At 64.9% G+C, this 23633-nt stretch overlaps 2 protein-coding genes across 3 annotated transcripts in view; one reads left to right on the top strand and one right to left on the bottom strand.

Moving 5' to 3' along the window:
* The window catches only part of AHNAK2 (AHNAK nucleoprotein 2), a 35733-nt gene extending 24797 nt beyond the window's left edge, over nt 1-10936 (bottom strand). The window contains exon 1 of the mRNA XM_088024421.1: nt 10882-10936. Within this exon, the coding sequence (XP_087880547.1) occupies nt 10882-10936 (55 nt within the window). The remainder of the gene's footprint in view (nt 1-10881) is intronic.
* Nucleotides 10937-16843: 5907 nt separating this feature from the next.
* On the top strand, nt 16844-23360 carry CLBA1 (clathrin binding box of aftiphilin containing 1). 2 transcript variants are annotated; one of them, XM_088024420.1, is made up of 7 exons: nt 16844-16933; nt 17030-17185; nt 17231-17275; nt 18969-19099; nt 20700-20829; nt 21999-22112; nt 23196-23360. In XM_088024420.1, exons 1-7 carry the CDS (start codon nt 16844-16846, stop codon nt 23358-23360), a joined length of 831 nt encoding a protein of 276 aa, XP_087880546.1. The 2 variants fall into 2 exon arrangements, with proteins under 2 accessions (XP_087880546.1, XP_087880545.1); XM_088024419.1 differs by having other exon boundaries at nt 16844-17275.
* Nucleotides 23361-23633: the final 273 nt, after the last annotated feature.

The following is a 23633-nucleotide window of genomic DNA, read 5'->3' as shown; positions in this document are numbered from 1 at the left end:
GCACAAACAGGAAGGAGGAAATCCTGCCTGCCCGCTGCGGGGCAGAGCGGTCGGGAGCCTGCCAGGCTCAGACCTGCACCCCGGGGAGGGAGGACCAGGCCCCCCAGGGTCCCCCAGAGCATCTTCCTGTCGGTCCCCATGCGCCAAGCCCCGCCCCGCCGTGAGTGCAGGGGCGGCGACCCGCCCGCCTGACCCAGGCCCCTGCCCACTGTGGCCCCAGAGACAGGCTCTCTAGGCAGTCCGGCGACAATAAGGGCACCAAAGCCCCACTTCACAGAGGACAGGGAGGCAACAGGCTGAGCCCAAGATTCTGGCTGCTGGTCCCTGGTGCCTCCCCAAATGCCCTTCCTGCTCCTTGTCCTGCCTCAGCCCCTGACCCTAACCCTTCACGGCCTCAGACACCACTGCAGCATCCAACTCCTGCCGGGGCTGGTACTAGGGGTCAGGCCTTACACACCCCAGGGGGTGCGCTTGAGCCCTTCCGGTGAGGGGCCAGGGTCTATGCTCCCCCAGCAGCAGAACAGCTTCACTGCCGAGAATATTGGAATATTCTGGGGCGGCGTCTCAAGGAAGTGTGTCTGGACAGGGGGCACAGCCAAGGTGAGGTGGTATGCTGATGCGGGACCAGGTGGAGGGGATGGAGAAAGTGGGGCGCTAGCCCGGATGCCTTCCTCACTCTCAGCTCGCCCCCACTGGGGACTCTCCTACCAGCCCCTGGCCAGAGTAGGGCCACCCGTGGGTGGGGCCATTTTGCTTGAACAAAACCCAAGTTTGCATGGACACTGGCTGCCCTCCAGGGGGGCCAGGTATGGTGGGTGCATATGCATGTCACCAGGGCAATTGCGGGCCTGGGGGATTATGAGATGGCAGGGAGGAGAGCTGCAAACGGGGACCTGGACCGTGGCCTGAGAGGTCTAGCGTGGGTGTGTGTGCGCGAGTGTGTGCACGCCCGTGAGGGCGTGTGTGTGGACATCTGTGCCTGGCTTGGGCTCCTCCCTGTAGCACCAGTGCACAGTCCCTGACGAGGCCCCCTGGCCGCCCAGGGAGCCGTGGCGGCGGGAGCCCCTGAGGCAGGCTCACCCGTCAGGGGACGCTGCCCGTGGGCTTGGAGCCCAGTGCCCACACAGGCACACAGCTCAGACCCCACCCCGTGCTGGAACCTCACGAGGAAAGTGCCGGGCTCGGCTGACGGGTCATGAGACATTCAGACTTCCCAAAGCAACAATCACAGGCAGTGAGGGCCTGCCCTCCTCCCCGCCTCCCTCCTTCCCAGCTTTCTCAAGGTAACTCTGCTGCTTGGGGAGGCCAGCCTGGCTCCCGCTCTGCCCCCAAGGCCCTAGCCTGGCTGCCTAGGCCTATGGGGGAGGGTTGTCACCTGCTGCTGCCTGGGCTGCCAGGTTGTCTCCTGATGCTGCCTGGGCTGCAACCAGGATGCGTTCACATCACCCTGCATCGCTCTCGGATGCCCAGCCGGCCCACAGCTCCCCCCAGCCCTGGCACTTCTCACCTGTGGCTTCCCCTGACAACTCACAGACCCAGCATGGCCACCCAGCCGTCGCTTCCTCTCTGGTCCCGAGCACTGAGAGCCCGGTGCTAGTGCAGAGAGCAGACGGGGAAGGGAAGGGAAGGATCTCCTGGAAAGCCCGAGGGTGCCACTGAGCTGTGGGACCGGGAGGGCAGGGGGGCGGGGGGCAGCACGTCTCCTCCTGTACCTGGAGAAACTGAGGCAGGCACATCAGCCTGCCAACTCCAAAGGGCCCAGCAGCCAAAAGGAAAGGCCCCACACTCCGGCCCATCCCAGATGCACCAGTGGGCCTGAGCCTGTTTCTCTGAGCTGAGAGGCCAGTACCCCAGACGTGCTGCCCACCTGTCACCTGCCACCTGCCACCTGCAGTGAGCCTGGGCTTGCTGGAAGCGCCCTCCCCAGACTCCCAGGGCCCTCAATGCACCCACAAGGACAGTGGGCAGCCCCTGAGGAACCCTGCCTGGCCACACGGACCAACCTTGGGGATCTGCCTGCCCTGGGACTGCAATGGCTGTGCTGGTGCCCTTGGCCCCCATGAACTGAAGGCCTGTCCCTCCACCATGGGCTCGGGCTGAGGCAGGGCAGAGGGTCGGGGAGATGACAGCCCTGCTTGGTGCCCAGCCTGAGCGCCCCACCCGGCCCCCACAGGTGGTGGGTGGTGAGATAAGCAGGCACCCAAGGGCTGAACCTTGGGAAGGGGGCTGGCGGCTGGGGGCAGGGGGCTGGGGACTGGGAGCAGGTTTCAGGGGGCAGGGGGCTTTGGACAGAGGGCAGGGGGCTGCAGGCTGCAGGCTGGGGGCAGGGGCTGTGGTCAGGGGGCAGGGGGCTGCAGGCAGGGGGCTGCAGGCTGGAGGCTGGGGGCAGGGGCTGCGGTCAGGGGGCAGGGGGCTGCAGGCTGGGGGCTGGGGCTGCGGTCAGGGGGCAGGGGGCTGCAGGCTGGGGGCAGGGGCTGTGGTCAGGGGGCAGGGGGCTGCAGGCTGGGGGCTGCAGGCTGGAGGCTGGGGGCAGGGGGCTGCAGGCTGCAGGCTGGGGGCAGGGGCTGTGGTCAGGGGGCAGGGGGCTGCAGGCTGGGGGCTGCAGGCTGGAGGCTGGGGGCAGGGGCTGCGGTCAGGGGGCAGGGGGCTGCAGGCTGGGGGCTGGGGCTGCGGTCAGGGGGCAGGGGGCTGCAGGCTGGGGGCAGGGGCTGTGGTCAGGGGGCAGGGGGCTGCAGGCTGGGGGCTGCAGGCTGCAGGCTGGGGGCTGCAAGCTGGAGGCTGGGGGCAGGGGCTGCAGGCAGGGGGCAGGGGGCTGCAGGCAGGGGGCAGGGGGCTGCGGTCAGGGGGCTGGAGGCTGGGGGCAGGGGCTGCAGGCAGGGGGCAGGGGCTGCAGGCAGGGGGCAGGGGCTGCAGGCAGGGGGCTGCAGGCTGGGGGCTGGGGCTGCGGTCAGGGGGCAGGGGGCTGCAGGCTGGGGGCTGCAGGCTGGAGGCTGGGGGCAGGGGCTGCAGGCAGGGGGCAGGGGCTGCAGGCAGGGGGCAGGGGGCTGCAGGCTGGGGGCTGGGGCTGCAGGCAGGGGGCAGGGGGCTGCAGGCTGGGGGCTGGGGCTGCGGTCAGGGGGCAGGGGGCTGCAGGCTGGGGGCTGCAGGCTGGAGGCTGGGGGCAGGGGCTGCAGGCAGGGGGCAGGGGCTGCAGGCAGGGGGCAGGGGGCTGCAGGCTGGGGGCTGGGGCTGCGGTCAGGGGGCAGGGGGCTGCAGGCTGGGGGCTGCAGGCTGGAGGCTGGGGGCAGGGGCTGCAGGCAGGGGGCAGGGGCTGCAGGCAGGGGGCAGGGGCTGCAGGCAGGGGGCAGGGGGCTGCAGGCTGGGGGCTGGGGCTGCGGTCAGGGGGCAGGGGGCTGCAGGCTGGGGGCTGGGGCTGCGGTCAGGGGGCAGGGGGCTGCAGGCTGGGGGCAGAAGCAGGTACAGAGGATAGCCGCAGTGGCTTACCCAGGTTGATGTCCTCCCGACTTGCCCAGAAGTGAAGATCCCCGCTGAGCTCCCTCCGGCTGCCCTCCTGGGTCCCTCCCCTCCACAACCCTGCTCTGCTGCCCCGCCCTGGCCTCCTCCTCAGGCAGGCCTGGAGCCCCGCCAAGCCCCCTCACCCCAGCGGAGGGATGGGCGGCCCCCTCACAGCCCGGAGGCTGGGCCAGGCCCCGCCCCCCAAGCCTCAAGGAGCTGGGGAGCCCGCCCCTCTCCCAGAGTGCCCCCCCCCCCGCAAGCCCAAGCAGCTGACTGGGAAAGGAAACGCCAGCCGGCCCCGGGATGTCTGAGTCACTACCACCCGCCAGCACAGTCCAGTCCAGTCCAGTCCTGCTGTGTAGACAGGTAGGCAGGACCAGATGTCAGATAGGACACCCCCCGCCCCTCCCCGGCCAGGCTGTTCATGGGCCCCGCGCCTCAGTTTCCCTGTACATGGGGGACCAGAGGCTCGGAGTGGGCCAGACTGGTGGTGCAGGGAACGGGGGGCACAGTCCGAGAGGTAGATAGGCCCTTCCGAGACAGTCCTGCGATGGGCACTAATTCCGGCCCCGTCTGGGACCTGAGGGCCTTCAGGCTGTGTGGAGACCCCTGCCCAGGGCACAGCCAGCCCCTTCCACAGGCAGCACAGACCAGGAAGGCCAGAGCAGGGCCGGTCTAAGCCCACCCATGCCCTGGGCTACTGAGTGACCTTAGAGAAGCCCTGCTCATCTGCCTACGTCCCTCAGGGGCAGCCTGACCCCGGCCACCCTTCCAGCCCCTCAACCCAAACTCAGCAACCACCACCTCCCAAAGCGCTAGGGCCTTCGACGAGCCAGATGGGGGGAGGGCCCTAGAACCTGCATTTTAACCCCCTCCCTAGTCATCTGGCTACAAGTACAGCCTCTGAGTCTGAGACCCCAAGTCATCCACTCCCCAAAGCACCAAGTACCTGGCCTATCAGCTCTTGTCACTCACCCTGCTGACCCCCAGGACTCAGCCCCCACCCTAGGTGCCAAGGGGCAGGTGAGAGGATGCAGGTTCTGGCTCCGAGGCCCCTCCCAGCTCCAGGAGCCCTGGCAGGCCTGGGCAGGGCCCTACAGGCTGAGTGAGCCATCAGCAGATCTCTCACTGGATCCCAGAGCTGCCCCGCCCTGTGCCCCGCGGCCCTGTGGGGTGGGGCTCAGCTGGCTGCTGGCACCTGCACCCCACAAGCAGGTTGGAGCAGGCCCGCACAGCTGAGGAACCCAGCCTGGGGTCCCAGGGCAGCGAGGGCTCAGGCCCAGCCCTGGGAAGGTGGTGGTGGGACGGCGGCACCCAGGCCAGGATCAGCGAGGCAGCTGCGGGCTGGAGGCTCTGGGGGCCGCTGAGGGCAGCAGGCCCCACACCGGGACACAAGAAGCCAGGAGTGGCCTGGGGGGGGGGGGACAGTAAGGGAGGGCGCCTGGCCGCTCAGAGGGACCCCAGGTAGGGAGAAAGCTCTGGCTAGCCCGGGCCAGTGGGCACTCTTGGCCCAGCGCGGGTGGGAGGCCCCAGGGTGGGTCCCCAGTCCAGGAAGGAGGGACAGTACCCAGGCCTCTCCCATCCTCCCCCTCTCTAAAAACTTCATGGTCACAGATGACTCTATTTACCGTGAGACAGGAGAGCTGGCGAGGCCTGCTGGCCAGTGACCTCACCCACTCCCACAGCCCCAGACGGTTCTCACCTGGGAACTCTGTGTACTGCCTGACACCCCACAGGTCTGTCATCTCCCCCAGGGCAGGGCTGAGCCCAGCTGGAAGGGAGGCTGCTGCTGGTACTGAGCAGGCCACCCCCCTCCTTCCCTCCTGAGCGTGGGTGTGTCCCAAACCCACAGAGCCTCGTCGCCGGCCCCCTCCTCCAGGACCCCGCTGCCCCCCAGCTCCCTTGCCCCCGGCCGTGTGGCCCTGGGACACTACAGGAGCCTGGGCTGGGCCCCCAGTGCCAGAGGGAGCTGCGGCCAGACCACCCCCCATGCTGTGCGGCCTGCAGGCTGGGGTCTGTCCTCCGGCCCCACCCTCCCCCCACACCCTGTGCTCTGCTCCCCCACACGCACAGACCCCCTCCAGACTCTCAGCAGGCTCGACCCTGACTCTCCCCCACAGGCAGCTAGCGCCCACAGCCCTCAGCAAGCGCTGTGTACTTGCGGTTCCCTTGCCGATGGGAGATGGGGGCGAGCAGGGCCTGCGATGTGCAGGCCAGCCGGGAGCCCTGGGCCGGCAGAGAGTCAGGCCAGAGGCACAGGGCTGTGGGTCCAGACCACTGTGAGCTCGTAGGGGCAAGAGTCAGGGGGCCGCCCTTCATACCTTGCCCCTGAGCTGGTGTCCAGTCCCACGGGGGTCATACCCTTCTCTCCAGCACGGAAGGGCCCCGGTGCAAGGCCCTGCCCACTTGCCTCAGCTCCCAAGGACCCCATGTGGCCAGGCAGGTGCTGGGCCAGCTGATGGGTGTCTGCTGACCTGCCACACCGCAGGTCCCAAGACCCAGGCCGTCCAGCACGTGCCCACCGATGCCCACTACCCAGGCAGTTGCAGCTCAAAGCCACGGGCACCCCGGGCCCCTGCTCAGAGTCCGCACAGGAACTCAGCTGCCGCCAGGGGCTGGGCAGGGCCAGGGCAGCTGATAGTGAATCAGCTGGGGAGGCGGCCAGGGCCAAGCTTGGCGTTCTCAGGAGATGTGTCAACAGAGGAACCCTTGGGGGCTGGAGCCGCCCAGGAGTAAGGCCTGCCAGAGAGGGAGCTGCCCCTGGAGCAGTCCCACAGCCAAGTGCCCTGTGGGAGGCCATCCTTGTCCTCACCCTGGGAGGGGTCCAGCAGGGCTGGCCGCTCTCGGGACACAAGGGCCTCAGCGGGAGGGGTGCGGGGGTGCGGGCAGAGCCTGATGCAGGCGGCCCCTGGTCGGATCCCCACTCAGGGCAGAGGGGCTGGAGCCCCAAACAAAGGGGGCATGACCTGGCCAAATGGGGCTGAGCCCCCGGGCTGTCCCCTGCTGCTCCTTTCGGAGCCTCGACTCCCCTCTTGGCACTGGACACCCGCGTCTGGTGCCATGTCCAGGCCGGAGTGCCGCTTGTGGGCCCCTCTCAGGATCCCTGCCCCAGACCCCAGCAGGGTCCAGGAGGCCGCCAGGCGGCCTCAGCCGGTGGCCCAGAGCCCACTCGCCGCCGACACTCCCGTCAGTCGCTGGGTCCCTGCCGGAAGCTCTCTGGCCCCGCGGCCCGTGCCACCCCCACCCTCTCACACACACTAGGGTCAGCGCAGGGCAGGAGGCGGGGTGGGAACCCGGGGCCACCACGTGCCGCCCCAGCCGCCCCAGCCGCAGCCCCTCAGGCCTTTGCATTTGAAAAAGTGCCTCAAACTATTAAATATTTACCCCAGCAAGGCGGACCCTTGGCTCCCAGCCGCCTGCCGCTTCCAAAAAAAGACAAACAGAAGGAAGCCTGGCCATAGGAGCAGCAGCTGAGCTGGTGCAGGCTCACCGGGAGCTACGCCCAGACTCTCGGCAGAAAGCGTCCCTGACCTTCGAGGGGGCTGGGGGGCGTGTCAGGGAGGTCAGGGCCACACAGCCAGGTCTCACTATGCATCCAGCTAAGCACCCCTACCCCAGCTCTCCCCACTTCCCCGCCCAGTCCTCTGCCCCCTCCATTTCCTCCTCCTCCTGCCTGGCCTCATCCCTTCCCACGTGGACTGCCCAGAACCCATGTGGGGCTCCCAGTGCCCTTGGAACAAACCCCCGCTCCTAACAGCAGGCCCCTGCCTCTCTACCCTTCACCCCTACATGTATCCCCAGACCCACCCTGTTAATCTACTTGTCCCCCAGCCGAAGCTTTCTCTAGGCCTCTTGCACTCCTGCGCTCTCCCTACCACATGCACCTTCCTCCAGGAAGCCCTCCCTGACTCCTCTGTACACCCAAGCCTGGACTAATGGCAGAAGCTGTGCCTGACTCACCTTAGCCGGATAGACAATGGTAAACTGTTCCCTGCTGTGTGACCTCCCACATCCCAGGGCCCCCGACAGAGCCCTGAGTGTAGCACTTGCCTCCTCTGCCTGGGGAGATCTGGGCTTTCATGCCTTGAGTGAGTGGCAGGGGCCCCCAGATGGCTAGTGCCCTGCCCCACCTGCCTGGGTCCTTCCCCCTGACACCTCCACTTCCTCACCCCCAGGCAGGCCAGCCCCAGGCTCAACCAGAGGCAAGAAGCCTTCAGCCAAGGGCAGCCATGGAAGAAAGGATACAGAGAGGGTTGGAGTCTGAAGGTGAGAGAAATTTGGGCCCAGCAATCCACGGGGCTTCCTGGAAGAGGCAGCTCCTAGCCTAGTCAAGGATGGAGGAGCTCAGCCAGAGAGAGAGAAGGCCATGAGGGCATTCCTGCCACAGGCCCAGCCACGAAGAGCCCCAGCGGAATGGGGCTCACACAGCCTCTGGTGCACAGGAGGTGGCAGGGCCTTTGGGGCACTGGACACCGCCCCCCTCCCCCGAGACCTTGGGGCAGGAGCAGACTGTCCAGCTTCAGTTCTCCCACAGGGAAAAGAACGAGGGTGCTGTCAGGAATACACCTGCCACACCAGGGGGGGCTGGAGAATCTGCCTCATTTAGCTTAGGGAGGGTCCGTACCCCCTCCCAGGATGGCCTCCGCAGCCTCCTCCTTGCTGCCCGCTCCTGCCGTGGACACTTTGGGCTGGAGGGAGAGCTCTCCCTGGTGGGGTAAGGCAGCACCAGCACCTGCCGGACATCACAGCGCTAAGGAGTGGAGGCCAGAGAGGCCCCACGCTGGTGCAGGGCTCTGCCTCACGGCTCCAAGAGTCAGTGTCCCTGTCTGCAAAACGGGGACACAGCCCTCTGCCGATGTGGACAACCCAGGGAAAGCTACCAGTGTGGACGGTGTGGGGACACTTGCCACCCGCAGAGGCCCGTGGCCTCCCTGACCACACAGCTCTAGTTCTCTGCCCCACCTCTGCTGTGGGCAGCCGTGCTCACTTGTGTTCACAGACACAAGTTCCAGACCACAGACCCTTGCAGCTCCAAGCCCAAGGCCATGCGAGGCCACCAGCCCTGTTCAAAAGAGGGAGGCCACCACAGGGATGCCCCACACTGCAATGCTCTTGGGAAGGGCCCGAGTTACCATGGACCCCCACAAGAAGAGACCACCCGGATCCTCCCTTATGGTGGGGCCTCCCAGGACCCAGTAGGCATTTCTCAGAGTGGGGATGGGAGAGGGGCTCAGGCTAAGCCAGGGGCTTCGGGTGCAGGGCAGGGGCCCAGCGCAGGAGTAGGGGGCTCCCTGTCAGTCCAGTTGCCCTGGACCCAGCTCTGCCTTGGGAAGAAACTGGCTGCCTCTGGGGAAGGAAGCGGTGTGATGGCTGGTACCCATCACACAGTGAAGCGGGGGCAGTGCACCCAGGTGGAGCTCCCTTCCCATGCCGGCAGGGGCTTGGAAAGGGTTGGGGGTGAGCTGCTCGCTGGCCAAGGTGCCCTGAGGCTGGGCGGATCCCCCCACGGTGTCTTCCGGGCGCAGCCACCAGGGGGCAGCCTCCCAGGGCAGGCTGGACGGGAGACGGCTTCCTCCCCCAGCTGAGGGGAGAAGGGCACCCAGGCTCTGGGAGGGGTCTTCAAAGGACCTAGCATGGCTGGCCCAGGAGGACAGGTTTGGACTGGGCAGAACGATGAGGGTGCGGCAAGGCCTGCCCATCTCTAGTCTTCGAGGAGGGAACCGCAGCTGGGAGGACGGGAACCAAACCCCCCCGGGGGCCTTATCTGGAATGCATGTTCCTTAGCCTCGCTGAAGGGTGGGGGAGGGCCTGGGAATCTGATGGTGGACCCAGCCCCCAGGGGCTCTGATCCAGCAGGTCTTCTCTCAATGCCCCATGAGAATCACTGACATTCCCGAAGAGCTGATGGTTTCGTAGACAGGACCTAAGGAGGGATGGCCCTGAGGCCAGTCCCAAGTCAAAGCAGAGAATAAGGGTCTCAGCTGTGGAGGGGTGTTCAGACCAGGCCTTTCCGAGGCAGCAGGGTGGATGAGATGGCTTTGGACCCTGCAACTTGGGAGTCTCTGGGTAACCTGTGAGTAAGGGTACAGGCCAGTGTGGAATGCTGGAGGCAGCCCCATGTCGTTCTGCCCCCTCTCCTTTCCCTGTGATGCAGCAGATCCCCAGGACTGTGGGCCATGGCCAGCTTCGGTCAGGAGGAGGGGGCTGGAGGCCCACCGCAGCCGTCATTCTCCCGAGCTTGTCCAGGGAAAATCCCTTGGACAAGGGAGGGCCAAACAGGAGGCCAGCAGGGCCTTGGTGTTCACCAGAAAACTGGGCAACAGAAGGGACCCTGGGAGCTCCAGCTGCAGCTGAAGGGCCTTGCCCAGGCCAAGGGGCACCCCTCTCCCCTCTGCTTCAGCAGCACCATCGTCATCTTCTACCCCTGCTCCCCAAGGAGTGGGGTCCAGTCTGCGCCACTGCAGCAAGGCCCAACCCACCTTGCTGGCAACTGGCCAGATGCCCTGGGTGTGGCTGCTGCATCACTGACCTGCTGCTGCCTCTGCCTCACCCCACCCTGCCCCCCAAGACTCTGAGACACCCAGGCTCTGGAACCAGACCTCATGCAGGGACAGACAGATAACGAAGCACCTCATTCCCATTCTGCAGCCAGAGGTGTGGGGAGGGGGTAGTGCCCCATGGGCAACACCCACCTTTGCTTCCCTTGCCCAGCACTGGGTACTCCTTGGCCTGAGCTCTGACCCCACTCGGGCCCCTCACCAAGCCCCAGACCTCAGGTCTAGCCCCACCACCTACCCAGTGACCCAGCCGCACAGTAGCCGCACTGTGGACCCAGTCCAGCCCAGCCCGGGACTCTGGAACAAGGCCAATAGCCCTAAGTCCTGTTCCAGCCAGGCTGCTCTCCCTCAAAGCGGGATGGAGGGTGAGCCTGGCAGCAGGTCCCCATGCCTGGTGACCCACGGCCCTCATGCCCCACTCACGCCCCACTCACACGTGCGGCCCTCCGCAGGCGGCCGCCTCTGGGGACAAGGCAACATCCCAGAGGGCTAGAGCAGGGAATAGTGACAGAGAGGGAAAGACAGGCAGGGGTAGTGAGTGACGGAGGCGGGGAGCGACAGAGTGAGTGGTAGAGATGAGTCAGCGACCCAGAGAGACAAAGTGAGCGGCAGAGACGGAGAGAAGCAGAGCCAGGTAAAAGGCGAGATGCAGCAGGAGGGAGGCAGCCCCGAGCAGCCCCGAGGCGCAGAAACGCGCGCGAGACCCCGGGCCGGTCCCCGAGGCGCCCCACCCGGGTCCGCACTGCGCACCCTGACCCGCCCGGCGCGCGTCCCCGCGCAGAGCCCACCCTCCCGAGGGGAGCGGGCTGCAGGCGGAGAGGAAGCGCACCGCTGCCGGGGGCTCCGGGCCAGGCGGGCAGCACCATGTGGAAACAGTCGCACATCGCGGCGGCGGGGCGGTGCGGGCCAGCGGCGGCCCGGCGCGTCCGGTCGCGGGTCTCGGCTCCGGCGCGCGGGCGGCCGGGGAGCCGGCGGGCGCAGCGCTCTGCCTCCGCTGGCTTGCGCTGCCGCGGGCCGCCGACCTCGCACTGCGGACCCAGCCGGCGCCCCGGGACCCCGCCACCGCCCGGACCCCGCCCCGCCCCGCCCCGCCTGGCCTCATTCAGCCCATTGGCTGCCGCCCGCCCGGCCACGCCCCCGGGGCCCACCTCCTGTCCGACCCCCGCCGCAGGCCCGTCCAGCGCCCTCGGCGGGCCTTTCTGGGTCCCGACAGTTGACTTTGGGCCCCTGCCAGGGAGGGGTCTCCACACGCCGCGCCTAGGCTCCCGGGCTGGACCCGCGCTCCGCAGTCCTACCTCCCAGCCCAGAGACGGACATTTTAGTGACAAGCTGGGGTGCGGGGCACGCTGGGGGCCACAGAGGCAGCGGGAGCCCGTGCAGGCCATGGGCATGTGATTTGACCTCACCGGCCCTGCCCACGGGGCTCCCAGGCTAGAGATGTGCTCTGCCCAGTAGCGTGGTGCCGCGGTGGGGGTGCGTGGGGAGGGGCTCCCGGCAGGCTCCCAAGGGACAGTGTAAGCTGGGACTTCAGGAGTGCGGGAGGGCTGTTGGGTTCAGAGGCCTCGGAGTAGTGCGTGTGCCGAGGACAGGGTAAGAGAGCCCAGGCTGAGAATTAGGTGAGGTGAGGCAGGGGGCAGCAAGACTGGGCAGTGGAAGCTGAGGAAAGACCACCTGGTGGCTGGGGGGGAGCAGGGTGGTTGTCCGTGGGGGCCACTGCTGGAAGTCAGGAGCCCCACAAGACGGTGGGTGGGGGCTGGGCCAGGGCAGCAATATGAGGAGGGGGACAGGGACCCAGGATGTCCCAGAAGATGACAGAGGGGCTTGGTAAGGACTGGAGTGGGATGGGCCCCGGGCTCCAGCTTGGGTAGTGTGCAGAAGATGACACTCCTTGGGGAGCGGGGCAGGGAGCTAGCTGAGGCCCAGCCTGATGTAGATCCGAGGAAGGGGACCTTGAGGTGTGGGTCCTGCTGGGGCTGGGGGTGGGAGGCCTGGGCCAGAAAAGACCCCGAAAAGCACAGCTACTGCCGCGGAGGACCATTCCCGGGGGCGTCCTAGGCGTGGTGCCAGTGGTGCTGGGACAGACAGACGGACACACACACACACACCTCACACGCAGATGTAGACAACGCACATATTCACACCGATACACAGACACAGACTGACTTGGATATGCCTCCGTGCACACACACTCCCACACGTACTGACACAGCCGTGCCCACGTGCCCAGATATGCACAAGAGGACACAGACACACCCATGGGCACACACAGACACACTCTACTCCTGGGCTTTCGTGGGGATGCACACAGCCAGCCGGGCCCAGGTGAGCCTGCCCAGCAGGATGACTCATGCGTGCCAGTTCCCGTTAGCCGGGCTGCAGCCGGGCAGCCGGCCAGCTGCAGGTCGGACAGACATGCACAGCACTGCTCGGAAGCCTCCCTCCACTGAGCCCACGGCACAACGGGCCACAGCCCTGTCCTTCAGGTGTGGGTCTCACCCTTCCTGCCCTGGTGTTTTCCCGCAGGCTGGGCAGCATTGCCCTGCAGCCGGAGACCCTGTGCCCCCTCTATCCCTGGAGTCCTGCCCTGCTCTGTCCACCAGGGAGTCAGTCGCTCATGGGTGCAGGGAGGAGGCACTCTTTGTGTCCCCGGGTGTGTTCCGCATCTGTCCGCTTCTGTTGGGATCTCGGCCTGCCCATCTGTGTTTGTGAGTCTGGCAGCAGGGCCCTGGGAACAAGGGGCACTTGTATAATCAGGGACTAACTTAGGGCACAGACCCAGTTCTGCATCCCCCTGCCCCATTAGATGAGTGACCTTGGCAAAGTTGTGTGGACCCTGGTTCCCTGTCCAAATGAAGTGGCCTCATTCCATGTGACATCCTGATGTCCAGCATGATGGGGCTATGGGGGCTCCTCCCAGCTCTGTGGGGAGGGCAAGGATGGGGCCCTGGGTGGGGAGGCCAGGGAGCTGCCCCTCCTGAGCAGAGGTCAGGAGCAGGGGTCTCACATGGCTGCTGAAGGAACAGCCCTCAGCCAGCCCCTGTGCAGCTGGGTGGTCCCTGGGATCGCTGGCTGGCCAGGGACCCTCCCTGGGGCCACTTCTGCACATGGCCTTGGTGAGGCCTGGGTGGGCTTACACTACCCTGTTGGGGCCTTGCTCACTCTGCAGCAAGAGAGTTGGCTTGGCATTGGCTCTGGGCCCAGATTCAGGATGCTCCTGCCCCAGAGACTGCCCCATCCCTTCTCCTGCCTGCTCTCAGGCAGAAGGCTGATATCACCTGTTATGCTCACCCCTACACATCCCCGGGGGGGCCCCCGGGAGCCCCATTTCATCTCTAGGAGGGCCTGGCGCCTCAGCAGAGTATGCCACTGTGTAAAGGGAGATGGTCCATTCGTTGGCCCTCACTGCCCCCAGGGCCGGCCAGCCTGGGCCCTGCCTCCTTGTGCCCAATCCCTCCTCCCTCCTGAGGGGGCCTCAGAAGCCCCAGCCTGGCCCCAGGATCATAGGGTCAGCCCGGGGAGAAAGCTGCTCGGGTGGAGCCTGTGAAGCCCATCCATAGCCCCCCCACTCCCCGTCCGTCCCTACCGCCCCCCCCCACCCCCAGCCCAAGCCTGGCTGTGAGTCTGCCGCAGAGCCCCGAGCTGCCAGGAGCTGCCGTCGTCCCGCCCCGCTACAGCCCTGCCCTGATGGCCCCTCCAGGGACAGATGCCCTGCTGGGAAAGGTGACAGCTGTTGGACATGGCTCAGGAGCCCCTGCTCTCCCACAAGCCAGACTCACAGCCACCCCTGGCCCATACAAGGCCCCCACCCTCAGAGCGCTGGGCGGGGTGTGCTGGTTCTGCAGTGCCCCGTGCTCTCTCCCGTGGGCACACATAGGCTCAGCCTCCTCCCTCGGACCACCACGCTAGGCCACACCTCAGCCCAGCCCTCGCTGATGGGCGGGGGTGTCAGGCTCCCCCGCAGCCTCCTGAGGCTGGGTGTCTGGGAACCAGGGCCTAGGATGCGGGGCCCTGGTGGGGCCCAAATGAGGACTCGCGCCTCTCCAGGCTGGCAGGGACCCCAGAGCATCAATGATTGATGTCTCTGTGCGGCAGCTGCTGCACCATAAGCAAAAATAGCTCTGCATTGTCCCTGCCCAGCCTGGCCCAGCCCAAGAGTCACAACTGAACGGGGGGCCACGTAGGACCCTATTAGCTGCCATCTGCCCTCCCATTCAGTCCTCACACGGTGGGGAGGGGGCAGGCTTCAGGTCTGCTGACCCTTGGCCTCTAACTGCCTCAGTCTCCCCCAAGCTGAGTGCCTGCTCCAGGCCTGGGGAAAGGTGGCCTCCTTGACTCCTCCCAGGGGTTTGGGTCTGAGAACCCCAGCAGGGTGCCTAGGTGCTTCTGGGAGCAGGGGACACTTCCCCATCGCTCATCAGGCCATGGCTGGGAGGCCCCAGGATACTGTGCGGCTCTGAGCCAAGTGGAGGCTGGCCCCTTCCTCCTGAGGCTGGGACAGGGGAGGCTTAGCTTGGTGGCAGATAAGCTGTCCCCCACCCCTGCTCCTCAGGGGAATGGACCGAGATATCCCGAGAGGAGCCTGGGGGGGGCCACATGGTTCTTCCTCCTGACTGCACTGTGCCCCTCCACTCGTGCTTGTGTCCCCTGAACCCCACTTTAATGGCGCCATGCTCCTCTCTGACCAGTCTCCCTCAGCAGGTGAAGCCTCTTCAACTTGAACAGATACCTGCCCTGCCCCGCCCCCCCACCCTCCTGGAGGCCTGGCCCTCGGCTTGTGCCCCACGTCTCATGCCCATTCGGCTCAGTTGGCCAGAGGAGCCAGGAGCCAGCTGTCAGCTCCCTGGGTTACACCCCCCCAAAACCTGCAGCCAGGACCGAGCACCCTATGTCAGTTCACCTCTGCCACCTCCTCTGAGTCTTGGCTCCCCCAAGGCAGCACCTTTTTAGTAGTCAGAGGTCACCGCTGTAACAAATAACCACACAGTGGCTTACACCAACACATTCATTCCCTCGCGGCTCCAGGTGTCAGTAGGGCTGTATTCCTTCTGGGGTTTCAGGGAGGTGTACTTCCTTGCCCTGGTCAGGTCCTAGAGGTGGCCCGCATCCCTTCGTCCAGAGCCCTGCATCTCTCTGACCTCTGCTTCTGTCTCTCCAGCTCCTCAGACTCTGACCCCCCTGCTTCCTCCTTGCCAGGGCATTGGGCTCAACGGCATAACCCAGGACTTTGTCCCCATCTCAAAAGCCTTCACGTAACCATGTCTGTAAAGTCCCTCGTGAGGCCTTGTTAAGGTCCCGCACTCACAGGTTCTGGGGACCAGGACGTGGACACCTCTGGGCGGCAGTATTCATCCACCACAGCTAGTAAGACAGGTCAGCCACCTGTACCCTGAAGGTCACAGCGCCATTTTCACTCTTCGCCGAGGCCCACACAGGGTGTGGGAAACTGCTGAGCTCCCAAGAGCTGGTTCCAGCCCCAGCAACACTTCGCACTCGGGCCTTTGGGCCCGGGCCTCAGTTTGCCCACCTGTACACAGGGACAACTTTTCTCCTACTCCCTTCCCTCCCTGCACTACGAGGACAGCAAGGACAGTGGATGAGGGGGTTCAAGCACTGGGTAGACAGCAGAAATGCCTGGGACCAACACTGTCCCTGGGGTGACATCCAGGCAGGACAGCCGGCATCTGGCCACCTTCCCCCAGGGTCACCCAGGTGTCTGCCCAGAGCTGGGCAGTCGGACTGCGTTGCTTGCACACTGCATTGCTGGCTGGTGTACCCCTCAGGAAGCACGGGAGGGGACAGGAGGCTGCAGTCCGGGAGTCAGCGATGAGCTCATCTGGTAATTTTCAAAATTAAAAATTTTCAGTAGCTGGGCTGACAAGGACCAGGGCGAGAGGGTGATTCATGCCAACAGGACAGGGCCCAGGGAGGTCACAGGGTGGAGAAACGCGCGGATGGAGGGAGCCTGGGGAGCGGGGGTGTGGATCAGGGTTTCCGTCACCTCTGGGGAGGCTGGAGTCAAGCGCGCTCGGCGAGGTGGATTTCCTGAGCCTGGAGGTGGGGGCGGATGGGGAAAGGTCTGGAAGGGCTGGGAGGGAGCTGGCGGGCGGACCAGGCTGCCGCAGGAGTGCCCTTGCCCGGGGGCGGGTGGCAGCAGGAGGGGGGCTGGCTGTCCAGGGCCCACACTGCGCCTGCTGCGCCCCCTGTCCGGCCCGCAGGCGGCGGACCGCCATCCTCCCTTACGCTTGGGGACAGCGCGGCCCTGGGACTCGGGAGTCGGCCGCGCGGTGCGGGAGGCAGCCCCACCCCAGAGGCCCGCGCGCGCCGCGGAACCGGGCAGGGCGCGCCCGGGGCGGGCTGGCGAGTCGGGGCTCCAGAGGCGCGCGGGGCCGCTCCAGGGAAGCCAGGGTCCCTCCTCCTGGAGGGCGGAGAGTTAGGGCCGGGGTGGGGGGTGGGGGACACGCAGGCGCACAGCGGGGCGGGCCAGCGCGCTGACGTCACGACGCCGGACGCCGGACGCGGGGGCCAGCGCGCTCCGTTGCCGGGCAACGGGCGGGCGTGGGGACAGCGGCGGCCGCAGCTCCGGTGAGCCGAGGTGGGTGCGGGCGGGGGCCGCAGGCCGGGCCCTCGCGGGGACCCCGGCCCCGGGCTGCCCTCCTCCCCGCCCCGGGGCGACCTCACCCCCCGCGCTCCCACCCCGTGCAGCCCCGGGCGGCTCTGGCGCAGCGCTGTGGGTGTCTCGGGAGCACCTCCCCAGCTCCCCATCGCGTGGACGCGGCCCGGACGGCACCGACATGCAGGGCCAGCGGCAGCGGGGGGCAGGGCCTGGCCAGACACCCCCTCCCAGCAGGTGTCGGAGCGACCTCGCAGAGGAAGCAGGCGACGTTTCCCTCTGCCCGGCTTCTAAAGACAGCGGTGCAAGCAAGGCGCCAGGGGGGCGGAGAGGCGCTGGCGCCGAGTGTCTCTCCGGGGGCGGGGAGGGCTTTTCTACCTGCCCCGCCGGCGGCCCGGACCCCGGGGAGCACAACAGCGCCTGGGGGGAGTTTGAAGGCTTTCAAGAATCTTCGGCCAAGTCTGAACAGTTCTCCCCAAACTTTGAGCTCCCGGAGAGACCCCCTCATCCTCGGCGGCAGTCAGTGGCTTCTACCCAAAAGGAGCGTGGTTCTCGCCAGCCTCCCCAGGGCGGGCCTGGGGTGCCAGGAGCCGCGGGCAGCTCACCTTGTGAGGTATTTCTACAGCAGACCCTCCGGCTTCGGTGGGCTGGCCCGGGAGGGGGTCTGCTTCTCTCCCGGCCTTGGTCCCTGCCTGTGTGGCTGGCTGGCCTGTCCTGAGCCAGGGAAGGAAGGAGGCTGGACCATACTGGGGGGCGAGTCAGGAGCGAGTGCTTGTGTCCAGTGCTCCTGAGTCCAGGCACTGGGCCTCCACCATCCCGCCAGCCCACCTTTCCCCGCTCCGTTCAGGGCACACCGGGAAAGAGCTTTTTGTCCGAATTGTTACTCTCCTTATTCAGAAAGCCTCACCAAGAGTCCCTTCCAGCCTGTGTGTGATGACCGGGTGCTGGAGATGGCCTGGAGATCCCAGGCCGCGTCCCCTTCGCCGAGGGCGCTGCCCTTCCTCACCTGACCACCAGTTTCACCTTTTTTATGACTGCATCTGATCCTTCTTGTCTTCCGCTTCCTTCCCTTGCTCCTTTTCCTCTGCCATCTCTTCCCGAGGGCTTACCCTGAAACCCCCGAACACCACGAGAACAAAAGGAGTCAGATGAGTAAGGGATGAGAGAAAAGGTTTTGCTGGTTCTAGGGATGAACAGTTTGCTTCCTGAACCAGTGTTTCCCTGGACCTCTGGCGGGAGGCGCCCTCCATGCAGTCCGCTCTGCTAGCCCGCTGTTCTGAAAACAGACTTGTCTTCCACTGGGACGAAGAGATCAGGGAACAATCTGACAATAATGTGAACTTTGCAAGAGACACTAGGTGAAGAGAGAAAACTGCACCCTGCTGACGTGAATATATGCACTGAGCACACACACCCCTCCAACAGCTCTCGGGGCTCCCCGCCCTCCCAGCTCGCACAGCTGCCCTCACCTCCACCTGCCCAGTGCACACCCACCCTCACCTCCAGCATGCGCTCAGTGTGCACACCCACCCTCACCTCCAGCCCACCCCATGCACACACCCACCCTCACCTCCAGCCTCTCAGTGTGCACACCCACCCTCACCTCCAGCCCACCCCGTGCACACACCCACCCTCACCTCCAGCCTCTCAGTGTGCACACCCACCCTCACCTCCAGCCTCTCAGTGCGCACACCCATCCTCACCTCCAGCCTCTCAGTGTGCACACCCACCCTCACCTCCAGCCCACCCCGTGCACACACCCACCCTCACCTCCAGCCCACCCCGTGCACACCCACCCTCACCTCCAGCCCACCCCGTGCACACACCCACCCTCACCTCCAGCCTCTCAGTGTGCACACCCACCCTCCCCTCCAGCATGCGCTCAGTGTGCACCCTCACCTCCAGTCCCCTGGTTTGTACTCCTGTCACCTCCTGCCAGACTTTGGACATTCATTCCAGCACTTCACACTAACTCCCAACCTTCTGACCTCAGGTCTTCGTCCAGGAAGGGCCACCTTTACCGTCGTGTGGATAGATTTCCCAGCCAGCTAACACGCGGGAAACACTAACACTTTTATCAGGTGCCTCTTTCTCGTGTGTCACTGACGAAGCTTATGAGTGCTGTGCCCTAATCCCACTTTCTACGCCCTGTGCTTCTCATCGGGAGTGTGCAGAGCAGAGATTTTGGGGAGCGAGTGTGTCGCGCTGTGGCAGCAGTGATGGTCTGATTGTCCACACACTTCATTTGCACCAAAACTATGTATCGGGGGTAAGGGGATGTAATGTGTGTTTTTTTCTTTTTCCAGCTTCTGCCCACCTACGAGGATGTGTTCAGGTTTGTTTTTCAAGAAGTACCAGTCCAGCAGGCAACTGAAGGCATCCCCCCCTTAGACTGCATCTTAGAACTGCCCGGCTGTGAATCTGGACAGCAACTGTGGTAAGGAACTTACGTTCTTACAACAAGTCTCAGTTTATAATTTCGGTTGACCAACTGGACGTTTACAGAGAGCCCGTCACTCCCGAAGTTCCCATAGCCTTGGGGTCATGGGGTCCTCACGGAGGGACCAGGCAGCACGGGTCGATGCTCTGGCCATGGTCACCCCTCTCAGAGCCATGTTCACCTGGAACAAGGTCGACGGGGGCGCCAGCTCCCGGTGCCTCAGTGCAAGTGCTGGGGGTGTGGAAGGGCCTGAGGGCCTGGGCCGTGGGCACGGGGCCCTCCCGGGGGGCCTGATGGACTGATCCTCAGCCACAGAGAAGACATGCCGGTGCCGCCGAGGGACAGCCTGAACCCACAGGGTCAGCCAGCCTGAGTGCATCTGGTGCTAGCGGCAAGGCTCTGGTCCCCGGGGCCCGTGCTCTGGGACATCACAGACGCAGGTATGCGCAGACGGCTGTGTCCTCAGACGTGCTCTCACTGGGCACTGAGAGAAAGCAAGTACAGCTCCCTGCATGTGGTCGAAAAGCTCGAGGTCCGCTGAGCCCAGGCCGCAGGAGGAGGAGGTGAAAGGTGGCGTGAGCTGGCTTCCCTGACCCCATGCCCTCTTTGTCAGAGAGTTCTGCACACCAGCCCTTCTGGGCTCCAGTCTTGGGTCCAGTCAGGGCCCACCCCAGGGAGTCCCGCCAGGGGCACGGAGACAGAGGCCTGGAGCCTGGAAGGCTGTCACCACCGTGTGCCCTCTGGATATGGTGCTTCCCCAAGGCGTGGGCCGGGCCAGCAGGCAGGTGGAAGGGCCTTTGGTGGCAGCATGAGCATCCGACACCCAGAGACATGGGTGGTCCTGGGTGTCAGGCCTGGCAGGGCTGGACACTGGTGTGTGACGGGAGGTGGCTGTGACTTTGGGGTTTGAAAGCATGAGGACGACTTGGAAATGATGTGGGCACTTAGCCTAACTGCCCCCCCATGGTTCTTTGTGTGAACACCTTCCCTTCCCTCGCGGGAGCTGCGCTAGCAGCCATGGATGGCACGTGGCTGGTGGGGGGGTGGCCAGTAGCTGTGGACGGTGCGTGACAGACTCCCAGTGCGTCCTCTAGTCACTGCCCCACCCCTAGTTTTCGAGTGTCCCTGTGGTCCCTGTGATCACCAGGAACACAGCTGTGAAGCACCGGGCCTCCGGGACGTCTGCCCCTTGGAGGTGCCGCTCAGCTGTGACCGTGAGCCAGGAGGTGCCAGGGGAGGAGGGTGGGGGTGGGGTATTCATCGGGGGGCACATATCGTCTGAAGAAAGCAACGCATAACTCAGCCCAGAAGGGAGCACTCTGTTCTCACAATCCCCGGGGGCAGGTGATCTCTTGGCTTCTGTTCTGAAGGTTTCTCAGTCTCTCTTTTTTTAATGTTTTATTTATTTATTCATGAGAGTCAGAGAGAGAGAGAGAGAGGCAGAGGGAGAAGCAGGCTCCCCGCGGAGCAGGGAGCCCGATGCGGGGCTCAATCCCAAGACCCTGGGACCATGACCTGAGCCAAAGGCAGACGCTTAACCATCTGAGCCACCCAGGCACCCCTCTCAGTTTCTTTAATTAACATATCTCTTTTCCAGTTCTGAATCTAGAAAACTCTGGAGAGCTCTTCAGAACACAAATAGCACATCGGCCTCTCGATGCCTCTGGAGTGAGTCCCGTTGCCAGGAAAATCTCTTCCTCGTTCTTGGAATAGATGCTGCTCAGAAGGTGAGTCAGGTGGACACGGGGCTCCTGGGGGTGCAGCTGGACTCCACAGCGACTTTGCTGGCCACCCTGAGGCCGCAAGGAGCCATCTACACAGACGGCATGAGGGTAGGGGGGCCTTGCTACCAGAAAACAGCAGGTGGGGGAGAAAACACACTGGTTTCCAGTGGTGGTTGGGGGGGGATGCGGCAACGCAGGCAGGGCAGGGGAGAGATGGGTCAGCTCGTCGGTGTCAGGCACCTGCCCTGTGTCAGGCTGACAGATGTCCAAGTGCGGCCGGACCCTTGACACGTGGTGGAGGAGGTGCCGTGGCCGAGCGGAGGACATACACTGCATGCGGGGCGGGGCACAGGAGCTCCCAGCAGAGGGGAGGATGGAGAAGTGCCCCACGCAGCAGCGGCCTTTGCTCAGGGGCTGGGGGCGGGGCTGCGCCCAGCGAGCGGCAGGTGCCCGCAGACGGGTGAGGTTAGCCACCAGGTGGGTCCCTAGCCCCTGAGGTGGGAGCCAGCAAAGCTGGAGCAGAGAGGTGGCCAGTTACCAGAGAAAATGCAAATTGTATCCAGAGCAGTCTTTCAGCCATCAAGTTGGCAAAGACCCTTTTCTGGTTTTTAGTATTATGGCAATTTTCAAACGTGGAAAACCTAAAAGGGGCTGGCAGGCCTCAGTGACAACGGGGGCCTTGGGGATGGCTGCTGATGGGCCTCGGGGCCAGTGGGGCTGGCCAGGAGGGACGTGAGGGCTGCAAGGAGCCAGAGGGGCCTGATGAGGCCACCTTGGCAGCTTTTTAAAGGAAAACAGCCTGGAGGATGGGGAAGGGGACAGGCAGCCTGAACAGGAGGCGGGGAGGTGGAGCAGCTCCAGGTGCAGCCAGGCTGGGGGGCGGGGGGGGCAGCTCCAGGTACAGCCAGGCTGGGGGGGGCAGGGCTCACTCTGGAGGCGGTAGAAGACTTGAGGTGGAGGGCCCTGTGGGTCTGGAGGGAGAGGGTGGCTGTGAGCCTGGTGACAGGAGGGTGGGGACCGGCGGCCTGCCTTGGCTCCATGGACACTGAGTCATGACCACGTGGCAGTTTAATGGTGGGATGTGCCAGAGGGGTCTGGGTTAACAAGGCAAACGCAGAGAAAGTGGTCCTTTATCTTCCTTCCCCGCGTGTGACAGTGGCTTGTCTCACTAGAACCTTTCCGGAGACCTGGGTCACATTCTGGAATGTTCCGACCTCCAAGAGCCTGAAGAACTGGGCGTGCCCACCTTCCGTCTGCAGCCCTGCAGAGCCCTGATCCAGACCAAGGTGAGCCGCCCCCCGGGACAGGCCACAGCCGTGCTGGCCGCATGGGTCTATGTGCTGACACCTGCTACCTGAGTCTCACAGACTCGGGAGAAAGGAGCACTGCGGCCATCTGGGGCGGGCAGAGCACCAAAGGGTGCTGGGAGGTGCGCAGGCGTCACGGGCAACTGGTGGGCTGTAGGAGGGGCTGCAGGGAAGCAGCAGGGCAGGGGGGTGATGGGTGAGGAGGCACATGTGAGGGGCGCTGCAGGCCCCGCTGGGCAGCGGGGGGCAGGGGTGCATAGACAGGGGCTTCTGCTGCCCTCTTCTGAGGACAGGGCACAGCTTTTCCTGGGAGTGGGGGCGCCTGCCCACTCATGGGCCGGGTATTGTGGGGAGCAGTGCCCAGCCTGCAGGGGCCTGTTTCCCTCGGGACCTGGAGCACAGGTGGGGTTCACTCTGCATGCACCCCTGCCCCAGGAGAGTAGTGGCACCTGGGGGATGTCCACCGCCAGGGTCTGTTCTGATGGTCATTGGTGTGGACAGCGAGTGCAGGGGAGGCCCCTTGTCATCCAGCTGCACAGGCCAGGGCCATCTCCAGGGACGTCAAAGCACGCTGGTCCATCTGCTCTTTGGGAAACCCCACAAGGCAGGAGGTAGAAACTTCTAGAAGTGCAGGCAGGGGCATCTTAGAGCAGCAAGACAAAGAAATGGCCATCGCAGCATCATTTACAGTAGCTTACACGTCCACAGCAGCTGGTAGGTGGAAATCCATGGACACTGCAGACGAGAGCAGGAAGGGCCCTGTGACCCCACCTAAGCCCTCAGGACAGGGTAATAGGATCACCTGGGATGAGGAGGCCTGCGTGGCCCTGGGCACACGACATGGCTGTCCTCCCAGTGTGGTGTCCCCTTTGCTCTGGGAAAAGCCACGGAGCTGTCCGCTCCATCCCATGCGCCTCCGTGTTGACTGCCCAATGACAGGAGCTTAAGGCAGGAGGAGAGAAAGCCCCACGGGGCCCAGCGGCAGGTGCAGCAGGCCGGCCCCAGGGGCACACAGCCCACTGGCCTCTGTAGGCCCTGACCATGCCCTTCCTTTCCCATCAGCTCTCAGGGACTTCCGGCGGCAGACAGGGGAACCTGCTTGCATGCAGCCTCTTTCTGAAGACCCCCTTACACAGAAACGGGCAGTACCTCACAGTTCCATGGAAAAAGAAGATCTTCAATCCACGTAACCTAAAAATGACCTTGTTTAATAGCGACGTTTGCTAAAACGGGAATACTTTGTATTTTTATCAGGAGTTTTACATTTTCTTACTGGCTTGGTTTGGTACTGGAAACCGGAACTGTTTTGTGGGCATGTTTCTGGGGATACCCTGTGCACATCCGTGCTGCGCCCCCTGGTGCATATTGGGGTCTGACCACTTTAGAAGAGCGTGTCCTTTGGCAGAGCTAGTCTCAACAGGAAGGGGGTGCCCAGGGTCCCCAGGAGCTCCGCCCCAGCATGACATGAACCAAGGTGGCACTGGGGGCCCTCTGCCTGGT

The sequence above is a fragment of the Eumetopias jubatus genome, unplaced genomic scaffold (genome assembly GCF_037043125.1).
Source record: "Eumetopias jubatus isolate StellerSeaLion01/CBP00866 unplaced genomic scaffold, mEumJub1_p1.0 scaffold_7, whole genome shotgun sequence".
Lineage (NCBI taxonomy): Eukaryota > Metazoa > Chordata > Mammalia > Carnivora > Otariidae > Eumetopias > Eumetopias jubatus.
Note: the sequence above shows the minus strand (reverse complement) of the source record. Positions and strands in the feature narration are given on the sequence as shown.